Source organism: Anopheles nili, chromosome 3 (genome assembly GCF_943737925.1).
Source record: "Anopheles nili chromosome 3, idAnoNiliSN_F5_01, whole genome shotgun sequence".
Classification (NCBI taxonomy): domain Eukaryota; kingdom Metazoa; phylum Arthropoda; class Insecta; order Diptera; family Culicidae; genus Anopheles; species Anopheles nili.
This window is the reverse complement of record NC_071292.1, coordinates 61,807,095-61,827,884: the sequence shown is the minus strand read 5'-3', so window position 1 is coordinate 61,827,884 and position 20,790 is coordinate 61,807,095. Positions and strand designations below refer to the sequence as shown.

At 50.4% G+C, this 20,790-nt stretch overlaps 1 protein-coding gene across 1 annotated transcript in view; it reads right to left on the bottom strand.

The window, feature by feature from the left end:
• LOC128724766 (sodium-coupled monocarboxylate transporter 1) overlaps nucleotides 1–13,218 on the bottom strand; it is a 34,022-nt gene extending 20,804 nt beyond the window's left edge. The window contains exons 1-4 of the mRNA XM_053818487.1: nucleotides 12,990–13,218; nucleotides 12,719–12,916; nucleotides 12,489–12,637; nucleotides 8,591–8,752 (exon numbers count right to left, since the gene is read on the bottom strand). Coding sequence (XP_053674462.1) covers nucleotides 8,591–8,752; nucleotides 12,489–12,637; nucleotides 12,719–12,916; nucleotides 12,990–13,218 — 738 coding nt within the window. The remainder of the gene's footprint in view (nucleotides 1–8,590; nucleotides 8,753–12,488; nucleotides 12,638–12,718; nucleotides 12,917–12,989) is intronic.
• Between the last annotated feature and the right edge of the window lie 7,572 nt (nucleotides 13,219–20,790).

Here is a 20,790-nt window from a genome sequence, read left to right as displayed (position 1 = left end):
CACCCGGCCCGAGTGGAGGGCGATTTGATTTTCACGAATCCTTTTTAAGCGCCGCTTCCGCTAATCCAACAAACTGGAATGGGGCGCTCACTCGCCGGCGGTGGAATTTGGTTGGATGAGTTTCCATTTTTCACGGATTGGCCGTCCGGTGTGCGGGACAGTCGGTAAAAGTTATCGCCCCAGGGGTTAAAGGGAATCGTCGCAGGATGGTTCGGTGGAAAATTTAACAACGACAGCTGCTTTTGGCTTTGCTGCTGTCGCTTCCAGCTCATATCCCAGTGAATGTTATAAATTCCTCGAAAGCACTACATTCGAGATAAATTCCACAAAGTAGGTGTTTTGTTTCAAAAGCATCAAAACGGTTCATGGGAAAAAAACCTAACTGTCGCACGCGAAACCCTTTGCTTTCACAATTTGAGCTACGGAACGATTGTGAAAGAGGATTTTCACGGCTCATTATCTCGGCGGGAATACAACGGCGTCACAACAGCAGTGAGATAAATTTGCAACCCAAAATTTTGATTCTCTCAGAATAAGCATTCGCCATACGATTGGGTGGCGCCACGTCGCATGGAAAGAAATAGCCAACTAATTTTCACGCAACCACACAAGCGCGATGTTGGCTGTTTTACACGCAGTCGATGCTGCCTCCCGAAGAGCTGGACCGTCCTGCCATTTCTGAACCCGTGCGGGATGAGCTAATGGAAGCATAATAATAACGAACACAAAAAAGGGTGGCGTGGCAATAAAACTGGCGCCTGGAAGCTTGCCCGGTGCTTGGAAGGGAGGAAAATTCGTTTCTTCAAACAGAACAACAACACACCAGCGCAACATCATATCACAACACCATCCGAAAGTGGCGTTGGCACCACCGACACCAGACAAAACAAACAATCATTCGGTCGGCATTCTCCTTTATGCGTGGCACTTTCTTATTTATTATCATATTACCATTTCCCTTTCCCCGACCGGACCGGAATATTCATCGTCACTTCCTAGCGAAAAATAAAAACATCCTGCCCTTTTTGCTAGGATAATCACTCGCTGTGGGCGAGAACGGAACTAGCAGTGGATAGAAGCACACTGCATGGAGGCGCACAGTTTTCCCAGCACATCGTTCCATTTGCGTCTGTTTTGGCGCTTGTTTTCAGCAGCCGAATAAGCGGTAACGGAGATAATCATAAACACCCCGGAATAGTTACTTCATAACCCCTCATAAACGCGAAGCACATAAAATCTCTACGGAGATTTATCTGCAGCGATGCGCAATGATGCAAATGAAATCAAACCGGAAGTCACACGGCACGATCTACCGTTGGGTGAAAGGAAACTAATGAAAATCATGGAACCCCCTAAGATGACTTGTTTTTATACGGCCAAAATGCGTCAGAGATACGCGATTAGATAACGCGAGAAAAACAACCAATAAAACTACGTCACGTACGTCATGACGCCCTGGCTGGGGAATTGGCTTCAGAAGTAGAAGAAAAAAAAAAGATACTAACAAGTACGCTGGAAACAGGAAGTGAATAGTACAAAACTAATAACTAAACTTCGAATGCGTCAATACATCACCTTCCTTAAGCGATAAAGTGCATTATCATCGGTATCAGTTTCGTGAGAGAGAAAAAAAAAACCCTTAATGAAACTAGCCTTTCCTAGCGCTAGCGACGTTGCAGCGAAATTCCAGCGAACGTAATCCAATTTCCCGCAGTACTATTGAGCGGTGTTCGATCACTTCACTTTAAAAGGCACCCGACAGGATGCGCGCGTGCGATGGAATAAATTGATCCAGGAATTAAGCACGGCATGTACATTTCCGCTCACTCACGTCAGACGAAGGAAGCATCTGGTATTGGTGAGCTATGAAGAAGAAGAAGAAAAAAATCCCGTTTCCAATTGAAAGAAGCGCTGCATCCCTTCGCAGTACCATGTGCTAAAAACTCCGTACGATCCGCAGTCGCTTCGGTCGGTCGCATACCAACGGAAACCCCCGGTCGGGAAATTGGTGAAGCAACAATCTGGCAATGAGCCACACGCGACACACGCGTCTTGCAAGAGGCAGAACGTCTGGCAAACGAGCACTGAAATTCAGATTTCCGCTTCACAATTGCCGTTTCCATCGGTGCCGGCGATGCTGTGGCACCATGTAATCCTCGCTTCCGGGATCGATTTCGATCCCCAGCTCCCGGGCTGGATTGTGAAACAGAACGCAAGACAACTTTGAAGTTGAAGTTGACAACAATACCGAGCGTCTTGTGTGTAGGAAGCCCGCGCGAATCGAAAGTAATTTTGCGAGAGTACTCCTCGAGGCACCGAAACGTTGATTTTGCTCAACGCGTCGCAACGTCACACGATTTTCCATTTGCACGAAATCCAGCAGAAACGGCAGACGTGCGAAATGTTGAGCTCAGCCTGCAGGCGTCTAGTTTTAAACTTGCAACGTGCGCCTATCGTGCATCTCCTGGTGTGTGTGTTCTTTCATTCCAGCATGGATCTTCCAAGTTACGGGCTTCCTTTTTTCCTCCAAAAGTGTTCCTCAGTTGGGATTACATTTTTTCTTCACTTTCAGATCAAACTACTCGCACACTCACTCAAAAACATCCTTCGAAGGCTGATAGAGCTACACCGCGTAAGTTCGTCGAACATTTGCACCTCGTTAGGTACACGTTAGTGCCGAAACGACCACAAGCTTTCATGCTTGCTTAGCAGCATCGTTGCGGTGAAAAATTGAATTTCCCAATTTCCAACTCCAACCGAACCGAAGCAACAGGCTGTAAAATTGTCATGAAATTAGGGAATCGTTTCCAGACGCGACACAACGCGGTGTTCGCATGCATGCAAAAACTTCCGTATGCAGAGCGTTTCGTTTCCATGAAAAGAGTGAAACACACCGACAACTGAGCCAATCAAACCAACGAAAAAAGGTCCAACGAAAACTCGTGGCAAAAAAAAAAAACCCCACCGCTCACGAACACGACAAATCAAAGCCTTCGATTTACATAATTCGTTTCCAGCGCACCGTGAACCGCAAGGCAAATTCACCGAAATGTAATCACCTGCACAAACGCAAACTCATCATCGATCCGCCAGCACTTGGCAGCCCTTCGCTTTTGCGAGAAGCACACCATCGAGCCGCTGGCTTATCGAGAATTCGGCATAAATCTCACCCAATGAGCAAACCATCAGCGGAAGCATAACAAACGAACAGGGCTCGTGCGGGTGGCCACCACTTCTACAAAGCCCTTCCGTAACGAGCCTCCGATCATGTCTGACGCAGACACGCCCGTAAGAAGATGCTGCTCGGTTGCTCGGTTGCTGGTGCTTGAAGCTGTTTACATTTTGCTCGGAAGAAAAGCTCCCCCCACCCCATTCGCAAGTCTGGCGAAAGCCGACTGGCCCTTATCTTAACTGCAGCAACGTCCGTCGGCAGAGGGCTAACGAAAACCGCTCGATACATGCGCTTCGGGTTAATGGTGCCGATAATGTGTCGAGCAGCGTGAAACTGTGTGGGGAAAATTTTACGAGCATTACAGCGCAAAATAAACACCATTCGACAATGCGCACGGTTGAAGACCTCCGGTGGCAAAGGCCTCACCGCAAAGTGACTTAATTTATCGTTCCAGGAAATGCTCGCCCCGGCACCAGTTAGTCGGGAAATTTCTCAAACATTCCGGAAACAAAGCGACACCGCTCCATCTGGGCGCGTTATGATTTTATAAACAGTTCATATTTTTCATCGCCTTCCTCCTTCGCCGGCGTGAGGGCGTGATCCAAGCATGACAGGGAAAGAAAAACGAAAAAAAAACAAACAAGAAACGAAAAAACCCACCCACCGGTAGCACGAACCAACACAATGTGCCCTTTTCCAGTGGCATCGCGATTTCGCATTCCAGCGGCATCGCGATTTCTTGCCCTTCGTGCTACGCCTTTTTTTTTTTTTTGCCCCTCCCAAGCAGCCGACCACCGGGAGGTGGGTGTTGAGAAAAAATCGGAACTTTGATTGCACCCAGCGACTCGAACCGCCCGAGGAATGATTGACTGAGCGAGTGACTGGTTGCCTTCAGCGAGTCGAGCGCGTTTGGGGACGCGATTCGAAGAAAGCGTGCGCCGGAGGAAGGAAATAAATTTTTCACCCCGCCATCGTTTTAAAAGCCCTTCCGAGGTGGCTGCCGGCCAAGGGGAAAGAACGCTCTTGCCGAGCACGAGAGAGAGAGAGAGAGAGAGAGAGAGAGAGAGAGAGAAAGAAATGAAGCAAATTTACAACCTCGCGCCGCTGGGGATGCCACGTTCGTTTCCGAGGGAAATTTATTCAAATTCGTCATATTGGACGCCCCGCTCGCAGCCCAGGGAATAGAAAGACGGAAAAAGGAATCATCCATCGCAATAAATTTACATATGACTGATTGCGATAATCGGATACCGTTTGTCAGAGCAGCCGTGCCGTGGGCCGAGGGCTGACAAACTGGCAACCGCACGCCGGCATCGGCGACATCCCACGGCGAGTCTCCACCGAAGTCCCGCGAGAGAACGATCCGAGGATTCCGGCGCAAAAGTGCGCGCGGAAGGACTTCGCTTTCTTTATGTGAAAATAAAATCACACCCTCCCGTTATCGGCTGGAAATATTCACATCATACTTCGTCAAGTTGCTCATATGTATTCTGGGTGATTTTTTATTCACCATCACTCGCGGCCGGTTACAGTTCTGCAGCTTCTCAGACAGCGAGCGAACGTAAGAATGTATTTGTTGTACGCTTCCGACCAGGCGCCTGTCCGATTCCATTGCCACCGAAACACACGAACGCCATCACACGCCAACTTATTTATGCTTCAATTTTGCTAATCTGTTGCAAATCAGCCCATTCCCACCATTTGTCAGCGTGCGTTCATTTTCTTCGCGCACGGAAATGCCCATTTTCATGGGCAAATATATGTATGCCGCAGCCAAATTTCGCTAACTCATTTTTTCCGTTGCTTCTCTAGAACTCTGCAAATTCAAGGGCGCTGCTTCTCGACTCTCCCAGGGGGAAAAGGAGGCGCACATTTTCACGCCCACAGCCACCAGCGCTTGTGGGGGCTTTTTCCCCACGGCCACTTGTTGGCTGGGGAAGTATTTCATGTACGCAAAACAATCTTCGTTCTCACACTTCCACCCACACATGGTGGCTGGGGGGGGGGGGGGGGGTTGTTTACCATCGGCGCGTTACGGCTGGCTACCTATACATGTAATAACGTTAATGTCACGCTATTTATCTTCATATATTGTGTACAGGTGAGATTACACTCATCTGTTCACTTGGCAATCTAACTTTTGCCTATTTTTACCGCCAGCTCGTCTCTTCGCCAGCTCATCCTGGCTGACGGCACTCGAGTGCCAGTGAGGCAATGCCCCGAAATAATTCCGTTCGAACCATGAGCCTACCTCAGTTAGGCTCCTGACGCCCCATCACACATACAGTGAGAGAAAAAGAGAGCGAGAGAGCGAGAGAGAGAGCAAAAGAACGAAAGCTTGCAAGATAGACGCAAACGTACACGGGGTGACGCCGGTGACACAAAGAAATTTGTGGCACGTGGTTTCAATTGCATTTTTGTTTTCCCTCCCATCGGGCTGCTTCACCCTCTTGGCTGTTTCCATGCTCTTGATTTTATTTCCACCCAACGCTGGCTTCTTCATACAAGCCAGACAAAGGCGTTCACCGACCGGCGGGCGAAGGAGGGTTTTGGCGAAATTTTCCAGCCACCGAGCAAAGTCAACCGACCACCAAGGGACCCTCTCTCTCACTCGCTTTCCAGAGAGTAAGAAACAATAAATTTCCATTAGGCTTCAACTGGGCGTCTTACGCAAATGGCAACGTTTACTTCGGTTTTTCCTCGTCCCAACCCAACGGCCACGCAAGAAACCGAGCGATGGAGGCGCCTGGTGGCTGCTACAAAGTGGAAATATTTATTCTTCCCTTCTGCCCCACACTACACGACCCTCGACCTCCGCCTCCCGTAGCGGTTCCACGCACACCTCGGCAGCCTTGCAGGCAGCAGATTAGCGCCGGGGTTTTGCCGACGACTTCACACGTACCACTTCGCTGCGCTGGGCCAAATATTGGGACCGATTTTGCAAATGGAGACATTTGAAACCAGCACCAAGCACCGGGGAATGCGATACTATCGGGCACGCCGTTTTGGAGATGGGTGCTAATGAATGCATAATTTGTCTAATTACAAGCGCTTTCCCGGAACCCCAACCCCATGGAATGGCGGCACAATATAATACGGAAATTATGGAAAAAGGGAGCTGGTTTCAATTGTTACCGTCGGGAGCGCTGGAAGCTTTTGTGGTATTGCGCAGGGTAGTTTTTCTCGCTCCCGCATTCATTTCGAGTTTTCCAGGAAAAGATTTCGCTTACGACGTGCACATCGACCGCATCCACCCTAATTGGTTACGCATGAGAAGAGAGTGCTGCTTTAGGGCTACGAGAACAGATGAGACCCCATACACACGGGACACGCAACCTTCACCATACGGCCGGCGCATTAGCATGGCCATAAATGGTACAAATGGGTTTGTTTATTGCATCAAATGAGCCACCTCCTTCTACCCGGCTGTAATCCGGTGCCTATCAATAACAATTAGCAGCCGGCATATGTAATGGCAATGACAATTGAAATCAGGAAAAGAATGGCAGCTAAAGCTCACAATTGCGCTTTAAATGCAACGCTTTGCACGCACACATCCGGTACAAGGTGAACGAACCTTGCTTCTTGGCTGTTGTGGAATGCGGGCGAAAGGAGATTCGCCTTCCTTAGCTTCGGTCTCAAATGTCACAAATAACAATTTAGCGCCAGCGAAAGGAGAACAAATGTTTTGTTGAAGCTAAAACACACACACACAGACACACAAAAACACAACCCCAAACAAAGCAACCCCGTACGGGCTCGATGCTCAGCAACCTGGAAGGCAATATGCAAATTGCTTTGCTTTAGCGTTCAAGCTACCAAGAACCAGCGTCACCGAGCGGCCACGGAAAGCTCCCGCGTGCCTGTAACTTGTTGTCTAATTTGAAATGGTTAAACATCGCTTTTCTACAAGCAATCAAAGCAAAGTTTACTTTATTGTTCCCAGCGAGCACACAGGCAAGCGAGAAGCGCGCGAGAGAGAGAGAGAGAAGAAAAAATCGGAATACGACACCCGAGATGCGATCCATTCACCCGAGATGCCCGTACGACGGCAGCAACCATGTACTGGTTTATGCCTTACCAGGCGACGTTTAATACTCCCATGCTCCTTCTCCGCGCCGTTCCACAATCGACCCGAGAGTGGGCTGCTTTTGTTTTTGTTTGTTCTTTTGCAAGATTGAGATTCGCGCGGGCCATGGAAACGAATGGGACGAGAGAAAGAAAAGAAAAGAAAACAAGACAGCAAAAAGCTTACCATCCGCGCCGTCGTCACCAAAGGCACACCGGCCATGATGGAGGCGCCCAGTGGGACATGAAGATGTAAAATAAGATAAAACGACTCGAGAAAATGGAGCCACACGCAAACACACACACATACACACACGTATACCTAAAAGCGTCCAAGTGAACAGGCCATGCAACAGGGACACCACCTCTTCATTACAGCGTAATCCTATCATAGGACGACAGCTTAACCGTTCGTCTTATCGGCACTCTGTGCTTATCCCAGGCGTTTCGCCAACTGCACCGGGGAAAACCTCACCCGCCAGCTCAGTGGAGTCGAGAGCCCGGAACTGCGTCAACCGTTGATCTGTTTGTCTTCTCGGGACAAACCGTCGCTTCCCGTGACGAGCTACCTTGCGAGCAGAAAATCACCCGACACACAATGTCGAGTGGGAAGAAAAGCCAGCCAAAAAAAAAAAAGAAGGCAAGAGAAAAAGAACACACACACACAGCAGTGAGGGACACGGAAGCATGCGAAGGAAAAACAAAACGACAATCACTTGATCATTCGCCTCGTTGACATTGTTTCCTGGCGAAGCTCGCACGGCGTACGCATGAATCACTTCCACCGGGCTGAAGCAAATCCCCGTCCCCGGTCGTGGCTCGAAAGGACCACACACACCGCTCATGGCCACGCAATATAATAAACTGCAATGCGAGTCTCACCAGCCGGCAAAGTGGCAGAACGTGAGATTGTTGTCTGCAGATAATACGAAGTGATGGTGGAAAAGGAGACTAACAAAAAAAAGCCATACCCTCATAACATGCACCCCATCGCCGGAGTGCCTTGAGGCTAGTTCTTGGCCGCAGTTCCTTTTCCACCCCCCCTGCCTCCCCAATGCTCTGAATGTGCTTATGAGGGTTGTTTTTTTCTTTCTTCGCTCGCTCTTTTGAAACACGAGCCTGCGCTTTTCGTTTTGAGATCGCGCGTTACAAACAAAGCCATTCGCGCACTGCTCTTCGCTGCTGCTGCTGCTGCTGCTGCTGCACATCGGAAACGCACCATTTTGTGTGCCTACGGCCTTACACACTTACATCGTTACACCGATAGTCCATTAGGCACGGTTAGGCCAAACGGGCAAATGAGAGCAATGAGAGAAACGAAACGAAACGAGCCCCGGACTCGAAACTCACCTGAAACGTATCAGCGATAACGACCGCCTTCATGCCGCCCTGCGACGAGTAGAAAATGCACACGAAGTAGATCAGGACGACGGCGATGTACCGGTTCAGACCTGTTGCTTCCGAGAGGGCGATGGCTGGGGCCAAAACGGCCACCGACGTGTAGAACAGCATCTGTGGAAAAGAAGAACAAAACGAAAGAAGGCATGAAATAAAGGAATGGCCCGAGATGCCGGGAAGGAACCACGGCAATCGGTACGATAAGCTCGAGTGGTACAACACACCCACTGCACTGGGGCCTTGTGGAAAAAGGCTTCTGAAACGCCCCCCGATTCATCCCACCAGGCACACCGTTGTTCCATCGACCATCTCGGTCTCTGATTGTGATGGATTTGTAGGGCGCACCAGCGACATTCGGACCATAGGTGGGAAAAAGGACCCAGCAAACCCGGAAGCGTCGCTCCACAAAGAATGGCACTAGATGGGATTACTTACTGCTCACCCTCAACGCTGGGGGAGTGGGTGGATGACACCGGATTAGGAAGAATTGAGCCAAGCGGGGGGGGGGGGGGGAGCAAAAGTACGATGTTTACAGCAAGCAACACGACGCTTGGGCAACCCGAGCAGCTTCGGGCGGCATAAAAAGCGATACAAGCACTCTCCGTGGTCACCCGGTCCTTGAAATAATTTCCGCTCAAAAGCACCCACACATAGCGGACCGGAAAGAGGTGTTTCAACAGGCAGGCAGGCAGGCAGGCAGGCAGCCAGCTAGCATCCCTGTAGGTGCACTACAATAAAACAAGCCAACGGCTTTCCGAGTGGCGTACTGCTAGCGTTAGTTAAATGAGGGTGAATGTACCCACCTCGTTGAGTGGGACACATCTTTCGTCCCACACCATGAACATGAGCTGGGATGTAATCAGTTCGAGGTGGAGGGGAGAAAACCGATCCGGTCTCGTACGAGCCGCCTGTTTGGCTTCAAATTAATCCTTAATCCTCGCAGTTAGAAATGTAATTCTTGCCAACGCCTCGCTCGCCGACGTCAGTGTGGCCGAACAACGGAGAGCAGTTCTGTTCTTGTTTGAACAGCGTTTGAGCGCTCGGGCTAATAATACCACCGGTAAGTCTTGCGCCATTCCCAAAGCCAGTCCCGAGGAAGCCCGGGGAAACAATCAAAATGCTGAGCAGCAGCAGCAGCAGCAGCAGCAGTTACAGCTTGTCCCACGGGAACCGAGCGGCTTGAGGCAGCAGTTCGTATCGAAAGTTTGCCGACGTGGCGCAACCGAAGCGAGATGGGAATAAAATTCAATCAAACTTAATTCCATCACCCATTTAATCCACCTTTGATAAAGTTTACCTTTTTCACCCACCCACGGCGTAAGCCCCCGTTTTCCGGCTGTGGCGCGTTCCGCCGGAGAAACGAAGCTGACAGAAACATTTCCGGCCGGCATGAGTTGGCCACGTGCACGGAAGTGTCTTTTGGCTGTCTCGTTACACGGTGGTCTGAAGAGGGTGTTTTGTTGCGTACCGCAGGAAGAAAAAGAGGACCCACAAACACACCGGTCCGATGCCGGTGACCGGTCCGCACGTATGCCACGTATCCGGGGAGAAAGTGTCCTAAGCTGGGGGAATCATTTCCTGGCCACACAAAAAGTGACACATCCTCGATCAGTTCTGGGTTACCTTCGCGAGGAAAACCGGAAAACGGAGCAAATTGTTTGATTAATAATCGTTACGGCAAATATCAGAGATGCTATCAGCTTTCAGGCAGCGATCCGTGCGAAAAGGCACTCGGGCTAACAGCAACCATAAGCTTGGTCCTCTTCAGTTGAATCCTGCCGGTGGTATGTTGCCTGTATTGTGTGCAAACTACCACCGGAGAGCATCTCGAAAGTCCCTCTCATCGTGCCAAATGGGCTCGCTGATAAATGATTCATCAAATAAGCTGTAATTTTTGCATCCGTAAAATGAGCCCAAATGGAAGAACTAATTCAATGCGCGATTCACCAGCAAAATGATAAATGATTCACCGAAACAAGCTGCCACTTTTGGGACCATAAAATGAAGGCTTGTGAAAGTGCTTAGTTGAATCGTGATAGAATCGTACCGCGACTGGTTCATTGCCAAACGAATAGACAATGATTCAAGCAATTTATGAACTACGAACACAGATATCTTTACAGCATTTCTGACTAACGATTTAACGATCTAACAAGTGTTGGAAAAAATTCGTTCAACCGCTGATTATGCTTGACTCACTTCAGAAGCGAACTTTTAGTTCCTATCTTGCTCACAATTAGTGCTACAGCAAAACACACCAAAAAAGCATCCGCATACTTGGGCGGAGTAAACGAACGTCGTGCGTCCGATTAAATTGATCGAGAAGTGTTAAAAAGCCGTTCCATTTGGGAGCTCGACACGCGGAACGAAACGACGCCACAACTCAACCAATGCGCACCAATTCCCAGACCCCAGCCGAGTAGCATATGCGTACCGGCTGGGCCCTCAAAAAACTGGCACCCCAACCCCAGCAAAACCCCACGGGTAATAATACCTCTCGTGCAGGCGAGCGTACGATTTAATTTTCTATTTCAAATAAACAGCCTTCATTCCGTGCTGGTGAGGGCACAGCCGGAATAGAAAAAGATACCGAAGGTCGAAACTGGTTCCGTTAAATGCCGGTGAAAAGCGGCGTGGCGGGCTTGGCAATCCCGAGGAGCGAAAGAAAGCAACAAACTCCACCACTCGCAACAGCACCAAAAGATGTCCTTTTTCGTCCTTCCAGCGACCGGGTGTGCCGTTATCTTCCACCAGCTATCTATGACGGTACCGAGCCGGAACCGGTGTCTACCTTCCCGGTGGCGCCGAAGCGAAACGAGCTCGAGCTACCGCGCCTCGCAAAAGAAAATGCAAATACGATGGGCGGAATGGGAGTTGGCAAACATAAATTTACAACCCCCCGCCCGTCAAGCGCTAGGACCCCCCGGGCCCCGGTCAAACCCTCAGACAAACACCAACCATTCTGGGCCTGCCTGCCGTGAGTTGATCAATTCCGATCCGAGGGCTTCGGCACTTGAATGGGGCGAAACCTGCGCCGACTACATCGATACTACACGGACAAACACACGCGCGCGTACGGTAAAAAGATGCTTCCCGAAGCGGGGGTGCGGTTTGCTTCGCTTGATTCGATTTAACGACCGAAAATGAAAGACAAGATCAAATATAATCAACGCAAAAGCATCATCAAGCAACCACCATTCTTATGGGTCTGGGCCGCGAGCTAGCAAAGAAAGAAAAAAAAACAGCAAGCCATGGATTTCCGCGGCTTCCGGAGTGTGCAAGTGCGTAAACGTGAAATAAAACCCGTGCAATACCGAGCGGGGTAACAATCGACCGCCGGCCAGGAAGTGTGGAGTGGAAAACCCACCCCCCTGTCGGGAAAGGAAAGCGAAAAAAAAGCACAAGCCAATGCTCCCCCACACAAGCATTGTTACACACACACACACCCGGTGTCGGATTGGAATGAATTGAAGCCCCTTCGAGAGCCGGCAACAGTTTTATCGGCTTGCGAAATGCCCCAAAAGCTTCCACCTGCGGTGTGCCAGGGGACGACGAAGCGAAGAGATGATGCAGCCGTAAAACGACCCCATTTTATGGTACACGCGGACACGGGACTTTACACACGCCGAAAACCGTGAGCCGAAAACGGGGGGTTTACGTATCTCGACCCGCGCGACCGCAAAACGATTGCCTCGGCTTCTGGTTGGTTCACCGAGAGAGTGGAAGCTTTTCCACCCAGCCACGGAAGCGAACCGGAAGCTTCCTGAATCGGCCCCACTCCCTGATGGGGTTGCGGTTTTTGGGTCCCTGGGTTTTTTGGCACACCAGCCTGAAGCGGCGTATCACTTACCTGCAGCACGTACAGCACGGCCCCGAACACTCTGATCCGCTTATCGAACCGCATGCCCAGGTACTCGTAGCAACTGGTAACCTCCAATTTGAAGTAGATGGGATAGAACACCTTCACCGCAACCGGTACGACCAGTGCCATCGAGATCACTGCCGGGAAATAGGGGGGAAAATAAGAGGAAAATTCAACCCAACACACAATTAAACCCTCGCCTGTTTTTTTTTTCTTACCGATGAGCGAAAACTGTGTCCCGTTGAAGAACATCTCCGACGGGTTGCCGAGCAGCTCGATCGCAGTGATAAAGCTCGTCGTAAGGCTAAGCGTCACCGGGAACAAGCTCATACCGGAACCGAGCAGAAAGTCATCGGACGATCCACTGTCCGACCCGTCCGTGCCACTTTTCTTCTCGAAAAACCCATAAAAGACGCCTGAATTGGGACGACAAAGAGAGAGCGTCTTTAGAGCGTCGATGCTCTGCCACGGTTTTTCACGGTGCCTTACCGATTCCAATCGAGATGACCAACATCACACCGACGGCCACATAATCGTACGCGGTGAATGATGCCTTCCCGGTAATGGTTTCTTCTTCGCTTTGCTGGCGGCTTTCATCACTTTCGCTATCGCGTCCTGCCAGCGCACCAATCGTCGCCGACTCGACGACACTGACCACGGACACACCGACGAGCAGGATCACCACCAAGCTCCACCATTGTGCACTCACGCCGGACATGGTTGCGCGAATTCTGCGCTTTCGAAGTTCCGAGAAGCCGCTGCTGCCGTTTCGCTGTCGTTCGCTTAAAGATTCCCGATCAGGCTGCAGATCACCAGGTCAGGTGGATGAATTTTCCTTTAGGTGGCACGGTACCGCAATTTCGAACTCGGCAAATTTTGCACACTTTTTACTGCTGCTAAAGGTGTTGCTAATGGCGCTGGTGCTGCAGCTTAATTTTGCTTTTCGGTACCAAACTTCACTGGCTTTGGTATCGAGTATTTGGTGTGGGCGAGTGATTTACATCTCCACTGAGGCACACGATCGCAAGCAAACGGTTTGACGATCCTGCCGGAACGAAACAAGAGAGCGAGAGAGAGAGAACGAACCAATTTAATAGCGACATTGGACACATGTTGCACTCGATAAATTAAACATCACTTTGAAGGTTTTGATCCACCCTGTATGTTTAAGGGCTTTAAATAGGTGGTGTTTTGTAAATTTGCGTCTTAGAATTTTGTTTTCTCTCCTCTTCCCTACAACACTACACTCATAACAAAGAAATCACCTTAAAGAAAGGCTTGCTTTCGGTGGGGCGACTCTCGCAAGGTCAGAACAGTGCGAAACTGTGCTATCACAAGGCGTCCCTGGCTGTCACGTTGGTATAGCATTCGCGTCGCGTAGGGACGGATTCACGAAAAACACAATTTTTTCTCGCGCCACTTCACCACTCAAGCCGGCTGTTCGACCCGAACGCTGGTGAAAAATATCCCGCACTGAGCTTCAACGATCCGCGCATGGCCACGTTTATAGCGCACGGTTGCACTATCGCGCGCTGCATCTTCCAACACCCGAATCGGTTCACCTTCCTCCCATGAGCAGGAGCTCGAGGCCATCGGAATTCCACACCGCAATCGAGCGCTCTCTCGCTCTCTCTCTCTCTCTCTCTCTCGATCGCGATAAACAAAGACTTACTCATGTCGCTAGGCGAAATGAAAATAGCCATCGCGAAAATAGCGTTTTATCGGGTGCGCTTCCCGATGGTGCAGATCGGGTGAGTTAGAAGAAGATCGATCCGGTTCAATCACAAGAAATGCAGTCCAGTGCCAATCGGATCCGGCGCGGCCCCGATAAAGTGAACCGCATACGCAGCTCCCGTTTTGCCGTGATTGGCTTATCACAATGGTGTGAACACACGCACGCACGGACGCACGCAGCCCCGTTTCCATAGATTGACGACAGTCAATTTCGGGTGGGTTCGATCAACATATCAGCGAGCATAAAGACCTCGCTGATAGTAATGGGCAGCGCAAACGGCACTGACCGAGGTTGTTGCTCCAAACGTGACTGTCTCATTGGGGGTGGGTTGTTTGTGTTCGGTGGCGTTTTTCGGGGGGTGGACTCTTATCCCCCTCAAAACACCAGAAGACCGCGCTGTCGAGACAAACAACCCACCCGCTCGTGTGAGTCATGTGGACGATCATTTCGATCTCGAAAGATAGGTGAAGATCGCCAAACATCGACCACCAAAACAGGACAGGCCTTCTTTTGCGATGAACGGAAAATACACCACGTGATTCACGTTACCCTTGCGAAGGCCGCTGGTACAAAACAAAATACCATTAGCCTCGCAGGCTGATAAGCAGGTTAACAAGCTCGATCGGCAAGGTGAAAAAAAGAGTCTCTAAAAAAAGATAACGCCGCCAGAAAGAACACCGGAAACAAAACTGATACCCGCGAGATGGCAATCAATTGCAGCGATAGGACTCCATTGACAGAGCTTTTTTCTACTTCCAACTGAGGCGATGGTTCATGACTAATGCACCTTGCGCTACGGGATTCAAAAAACGCTACACTCAATTTACCTCAACGAAACTGTCGCTTCCGGTGTGGCACCTCCCGGTACTTGAGAAACGTTCTAAACTGCAGCAGTACGATCAATCCGTGGCGTCCCGTTCGGTGTTGCATTCGCGAAAGGGTCGCTTACTTCCCAGGGACCGCCAAACGGCCGAAGCCACGTGCCGCCAATTTTGGGCTTTCTAACCACACACACACACACGCACACGCACGCACGCACAGTATCCTTTTGAGGTCTGCAGACGAGAAGGGTTCGTACATCAACGTCACAACTCTGTGCAGCCAAAAACGTGCGTCCACTCCGCGTGAGAACTGCCTGGAAACTCAATCAAACACCACCCGATCGGGTGCCATTTATGAGAGAAAAAAATTATCCATCAAAACGGGGGGGGTGGGGGTGGGAGGCGGCCACTTCCGATCGGTATCGGGCGGATGGCACAACATACACACACGCATACACTACCACGGCGAGTATCTCAGCCCATTGGCTGCTCACTTACGCACATCTCTCTCGCTTCCACCCAGCCAAGGGCAAATAAGGGACACTTTTAAGACCATCGCACTCTCTTCATTAGCGGTCGGGAGGTGAGAAGATTGAAAAATTTTCCCACCCACCCCCAAATCGAATGGGCGCGATCGCGTCCAAGCAATATGCGCTTATGCAGCGAGCCCTTGAGCCCTTGAGCAACCCACCCGGTACCGTGCGGATCGGCTGGGTTAGAAGAGGATGGAACTAGTTCGAACTTCCAGCTGGCGGACGGAACCAGCTGCGGTGCGGGCGGCAACCTGCCCTCACCAGATACGGCCGGTGGTTACCGGGTGGTTGGAGTCCAGAGGGTTTATGCATTTGTGAAAGCCCACATACACACCCACGCAGAGCGTCGGAGGACGCCTGACTCAGCAAATTGCGTCCATTTATGAGCGGCGTTTTCTCTCAACCGTCGTTTCGCCGATTCTCGATGTCTACTAGCAGAAAACTAGCGCGTGGTTAAACAATGAAACAAAGCCGTGTACCGCGAGCTGGTAGTAAATTCATCAGCAACAATTCCCCTCGGCAGTGGTTAACGGCATGCGGACAAACACACACACGCGCACACACGCCCGAGATGGTGGTGGGCCAGATAATTAACCTTGGTTTTTCGCGCAAAAGGAAATGAATGTCCTGTGCGGAGCTCGGACCACCCAACACACATACGTTCGCGAAAAGAACTTTAGCGCCATCATGCGACGCCTCGCACACACATCAAAGTGAATTCGGCTGCACGCAGCGCCGTGCGAAAGCTAATGGGTTTGACATTAATTAATTGTCGTAATCCGAAGCCCGAGCCACTGTGGACGCGTTTATTAACGGGTTTTTATTAGGTAGAAGCCACCCATGGGCACCCCTTAATAGGATTACACTCGACGGCAACTTACCCTCTCGCAGAGTCGTCCTCGTGATGGGTGACGATTTGTGACGCTGGACATACCTTCGCACCGCGGTTGTGGCCACCGGAGAAAATGGTGGCGGGAAAAAACGGGAATTTTTCTCCTAGAATGTTTGATTCATGGCCAGAAGAAGCACGGTGACATTTTAATGACAGATCTCAGTTTAGCAGCGTACTGGGGTAAATACACACGCCTACTGCGACCGTGTGTGCAGCTTGACTGTCAACTGTACTGAATGTGGATGGTTTTTTTGTTTTATTGCTATTAGTTCTCATTGTTCTATGATTTTTGAAATGTGAATGAAGCTTCCCTTCGAGCAAATGATTTCCGTTTTTGCTTATTTTGCTCACATAGCAGCTTGCCATAAAATAGTACAAGATCTCACGCCGTGTGATCGTAAATCATTTTGCTTTCCCTTCAGGCGTTTATTACACTGTAGTAAGTATGCATAATGTTTGCTTCAGCAAACTTAAACTTGCAGCTGGAAACCCTAATCGATCTGGAGAGGGAGGTTCGATATCAATATGTGCCAAATTGATTGCCCATTCAAATCAAGCATCTTCACTTCGTTTATGTTATCGTATGAAGAAAAAAAAATCCCCCGAACGAAATCACCCCAGCGTTACCGATAAGAATCGCATTCGCGCGATTCTTATCTCCGGTGCGTATATTTTAATTTCCTGTCGACCAGACTTACGCACGCAAAATGTATGCCCGTTGGCATCTTTGGCTTGGGTGCAGAATCTAACGCTTTCGAGTGTCACTCTCCTCAATCCACGCAATCTCGAGTGCTTCTGAAGTACCCGGTCCACCAGGTGAGCGAGTCTGATTCCCTGATCCATCGTGAATAACCGTACGTTGCTGCTGAGACGGCAAAATAAGACAGCAAACGACAAACTTGAGCCACTTTTACCATGCCACTTGGCTCAGCCGGCCAACCCAGACGGTCGGTCGGTAGCGAGATTTTATTGCACTAATTAAAATCTATTGACTGAAGTGTTCGGGAACAGCTCATCATATTTACGGCCTGGCAGTGTGACACCCTGTGCACGTGGTGCCAACTCCCGCTCACCTACGAAAGCTACACAAACTCGTCAATCATCTCGACCGCGGGCCATCGCTTCTCAGGCAACATCCCTCAATTCCCCGGGTGGCCGCGAACTCGTAAATCCGACCATTAACGACACCCTTCAAACAATGCACACAATCGGAAATTCCGCACAACTTTGGCCGTAAATTTCCATCCCGGCATCCCGGCGGCGTTCCCGAGAGATTAGAAGGCAGGGAAAATGCGAAAATTGTTCCTGCACCACGCGCCCATAATGGAAACGAATGGCACATTTTGTTTTTGAACATCCATTGGGTGTTTGCTTTTTTTTTGGTTTGGTTTGGTTTGTTTGTTTGTTGGCTTGTAGCTTAATTTTCTTTTCCATTTTTGTACGTCTCCGTTTCCTCCCCACGGCCAACCGAGTGGTCCGTGGCCTTTGAGGGTTTGTTAGCACTTAATCAAAGCCGACCCGCGGACGCGGGAGAACGAAATCTGTAGTTAAAAATAAACACCACTTGTAAACACGCCGCACCGATCTGCGATTCACCAACGGGGCTTGCATTCATGAAAAACGGCACCATCCCGCGTGGAGCTTTCAAGCTCCCCATCGCAAGCGGAATTAAAACGACCTTTCGCTTGCACGGCGCTCTAATCAAGCTGTGCCGTAAACACTCCAAGCCCACCCCAAACCGGGTCCGGGCGGTCACACGCGGTTTTACCTCTAACGAAATGGGCGCTTCCGGTGGGGCGCCGTACGAAAATTAATCACAATTTTCAGCTGCTCCTGTCGGTGGGACGAAAACACGCGACGCATTCACGGCACACTTGTGGTGGGAATTTTAAATCAACGCCAAACGGAACGGAATGCTGCACTTCCTTCGTGGCGTCACTTTTTGTCCACTTTCTGCAGCACGTGCGTATTGGAAACGCTACGCACGGACGCACGCTACTCCGAAGGGCGGCACGAGTAAAATCTAGACTAAGCGGCGGAACCGTAGGTATATATATGTCGCTTATCGGTCGCCTCAGCAAAACACCGGTCGCGATTGTTTCGCAGCAGTCTGCTGCGCTGCAGTACCTGGCTCAAGCGCCAACCGGTTCGAGGTGTTGAGTTGGCCGTGGGTCATGGGCTTTCCGGGCGGTTTGAACTCAACACCGGCGAACCGGTGCAGCGAAAGCAGTTGCGAGAAGATCGAACCAGTTCGAACCGAGCCGGCCGAAGAGGAAGGACAGTGAGAGAATAAAGACACACGCGCTTGAAATTGGCGGATTCGGCACGTGCGCCGATCTCGCTGCTCGCCTACTTTGATGGGAGCTTAGCGTTATGCGTTAACGTGACTGACACTCTATTGTTGGTTTAATTTATTATTTTACTGGAAATACCGCTTAGTTGCAGATTGCAAAACAGCAAATAGAACTTTCAGCAGCTTGTCGGATGCTTCGTATTACTGGAGCAATTTTCTCTGAATTGAAAGAAACACAGCTATATCTATTGACGCCTTATTTATGCGTTGCCATCGCAACACGTGCAAATGACATTTAACTTCATTACTCACCTCTCATCCATCTATTTTACTTGACTTTATTTGCTGACCTCCACGGACGAATGGGGGATTTATTTTGCTAGACTTTCCAATTGATTTCACGCTTTGTAACCGAATCGCCAAGTTTTCCCGCGCAAGAGTTCACCAACCGGATCGCTTTCGGGGGTACTCCGAGCTTGCCCAATTACCAACCACCATTAGCGTTGGCGAGTCAATTATGGTGACTCATTTGCGCTCGCAAGGAATCCGATTCCGCGCTTGAAATGTAAACTACAAAACCCGGCCTGGCGTCCTAACGATCCGATCCGGTCGCCTGCGTTCTGACAAATTGCATTTCCCCAAATCGGGCACCAAATGCGAAATCTCTCACGCCAGCGTCCTTGCACATAATTACCGCCACCCGGGCTAATGGAGCGCGGCCAGATCCTGGCCACCGCCCGCCTCCCAAAAAGGCTCCTGCTGCCTGCCTAAGGTCCTTAATCAGCGCACTAAACGTGCGTGCGAGCTTTGGTCCGATTCTGCTCGCTCGCTGCCCGGAAAATAGTTAACCGTCCCGATTAGCGTGACATTCGATACGTTGTCGCGCGCGCGCACGCTCGCGCAAACAATCACCCACCCACCCAAAACGTCATCTAATTGCGAACCGAGCGGGGGGGGGGGGGGGGGCACAAAATGGGCCCCCAAACCCCTTTCCATCAACTCCATCGAATCGGGCACAAATTAGTGACCCACAGTTCACACGCGGCTCTGGGACGTGTGGGAGTTGCTGGTTCTGCCGAAAAATCGTCGTCTCGTTATGCGATTTTTGGACTGAATACGATGGCGCAGGGTGTGAGGGTGTGTGGGAGGTATATGACCCACCCACCCACCCTCATTCCTTTTTCGGTCGGCTAATGGTCGGGGCGCGCAATGAGAGCGCGCTTGGCTTGGTAATTGATTTGATGGCCGCATTTTGCGCACAAAATACTGTGGCCGGTTCGCTAATTAAATTGCCATTTGACACCTGTTGGGGTGTGTGGGTGGTGGGAGGGGATCGATCGCGCCGTCAATTGGATGGTGACAAGCGGAGGCGGCAATTCTAAACGACCGAAAACGATACGATACGGTATTGCGGTGACCCGTTTGCTCGAGTTTTGTCCTTCGCTTTTTTTTACGTATGGTTTTTTTGTTGTTGTTGAAGAAGTGGTTGGATGAGCGTTCAATCAACGTAGCACGCGCGCGTGAAACACGCGAGTGTTGTAGCGCACAAAATTCGCACGCTCATGTCACACGATGCGAGATCGGCCGGAGGGTGAATGATCGAACTTGCACGGTCCGTGTTTTTCGGTCCACACTCGGACAGAACCGATGAAAACCTGATTCGAGCGGTGCACGCGAGCATGATCCGCCAGATGCACCATCACCCTCATTGCAGACCAACTTCCGGTTTTTCGTTCCGGTTGGACGACAAGGACGCCACAGGATAGACACAATGACCGCTGCAGAGACGCGGTGGTGGTGGGATTTTTTTGGAATGAGCATTCGTGTGTTCGAGACAGCTGTTCAACGGTGTCGGCAAGAAAAAAGGCACAATCACGCAAAACAAGCGCCGGGCGGCATTTCTTTAAGCGCGGCTCGCTAGACGCTGTTTGAGCATGGAATTATCGGCCGATCGAGAATGGTTAGTGCACTGAAAGCGCGACAAGAAAGAAGCGATTGTTCGAGACGCCGGTTGCT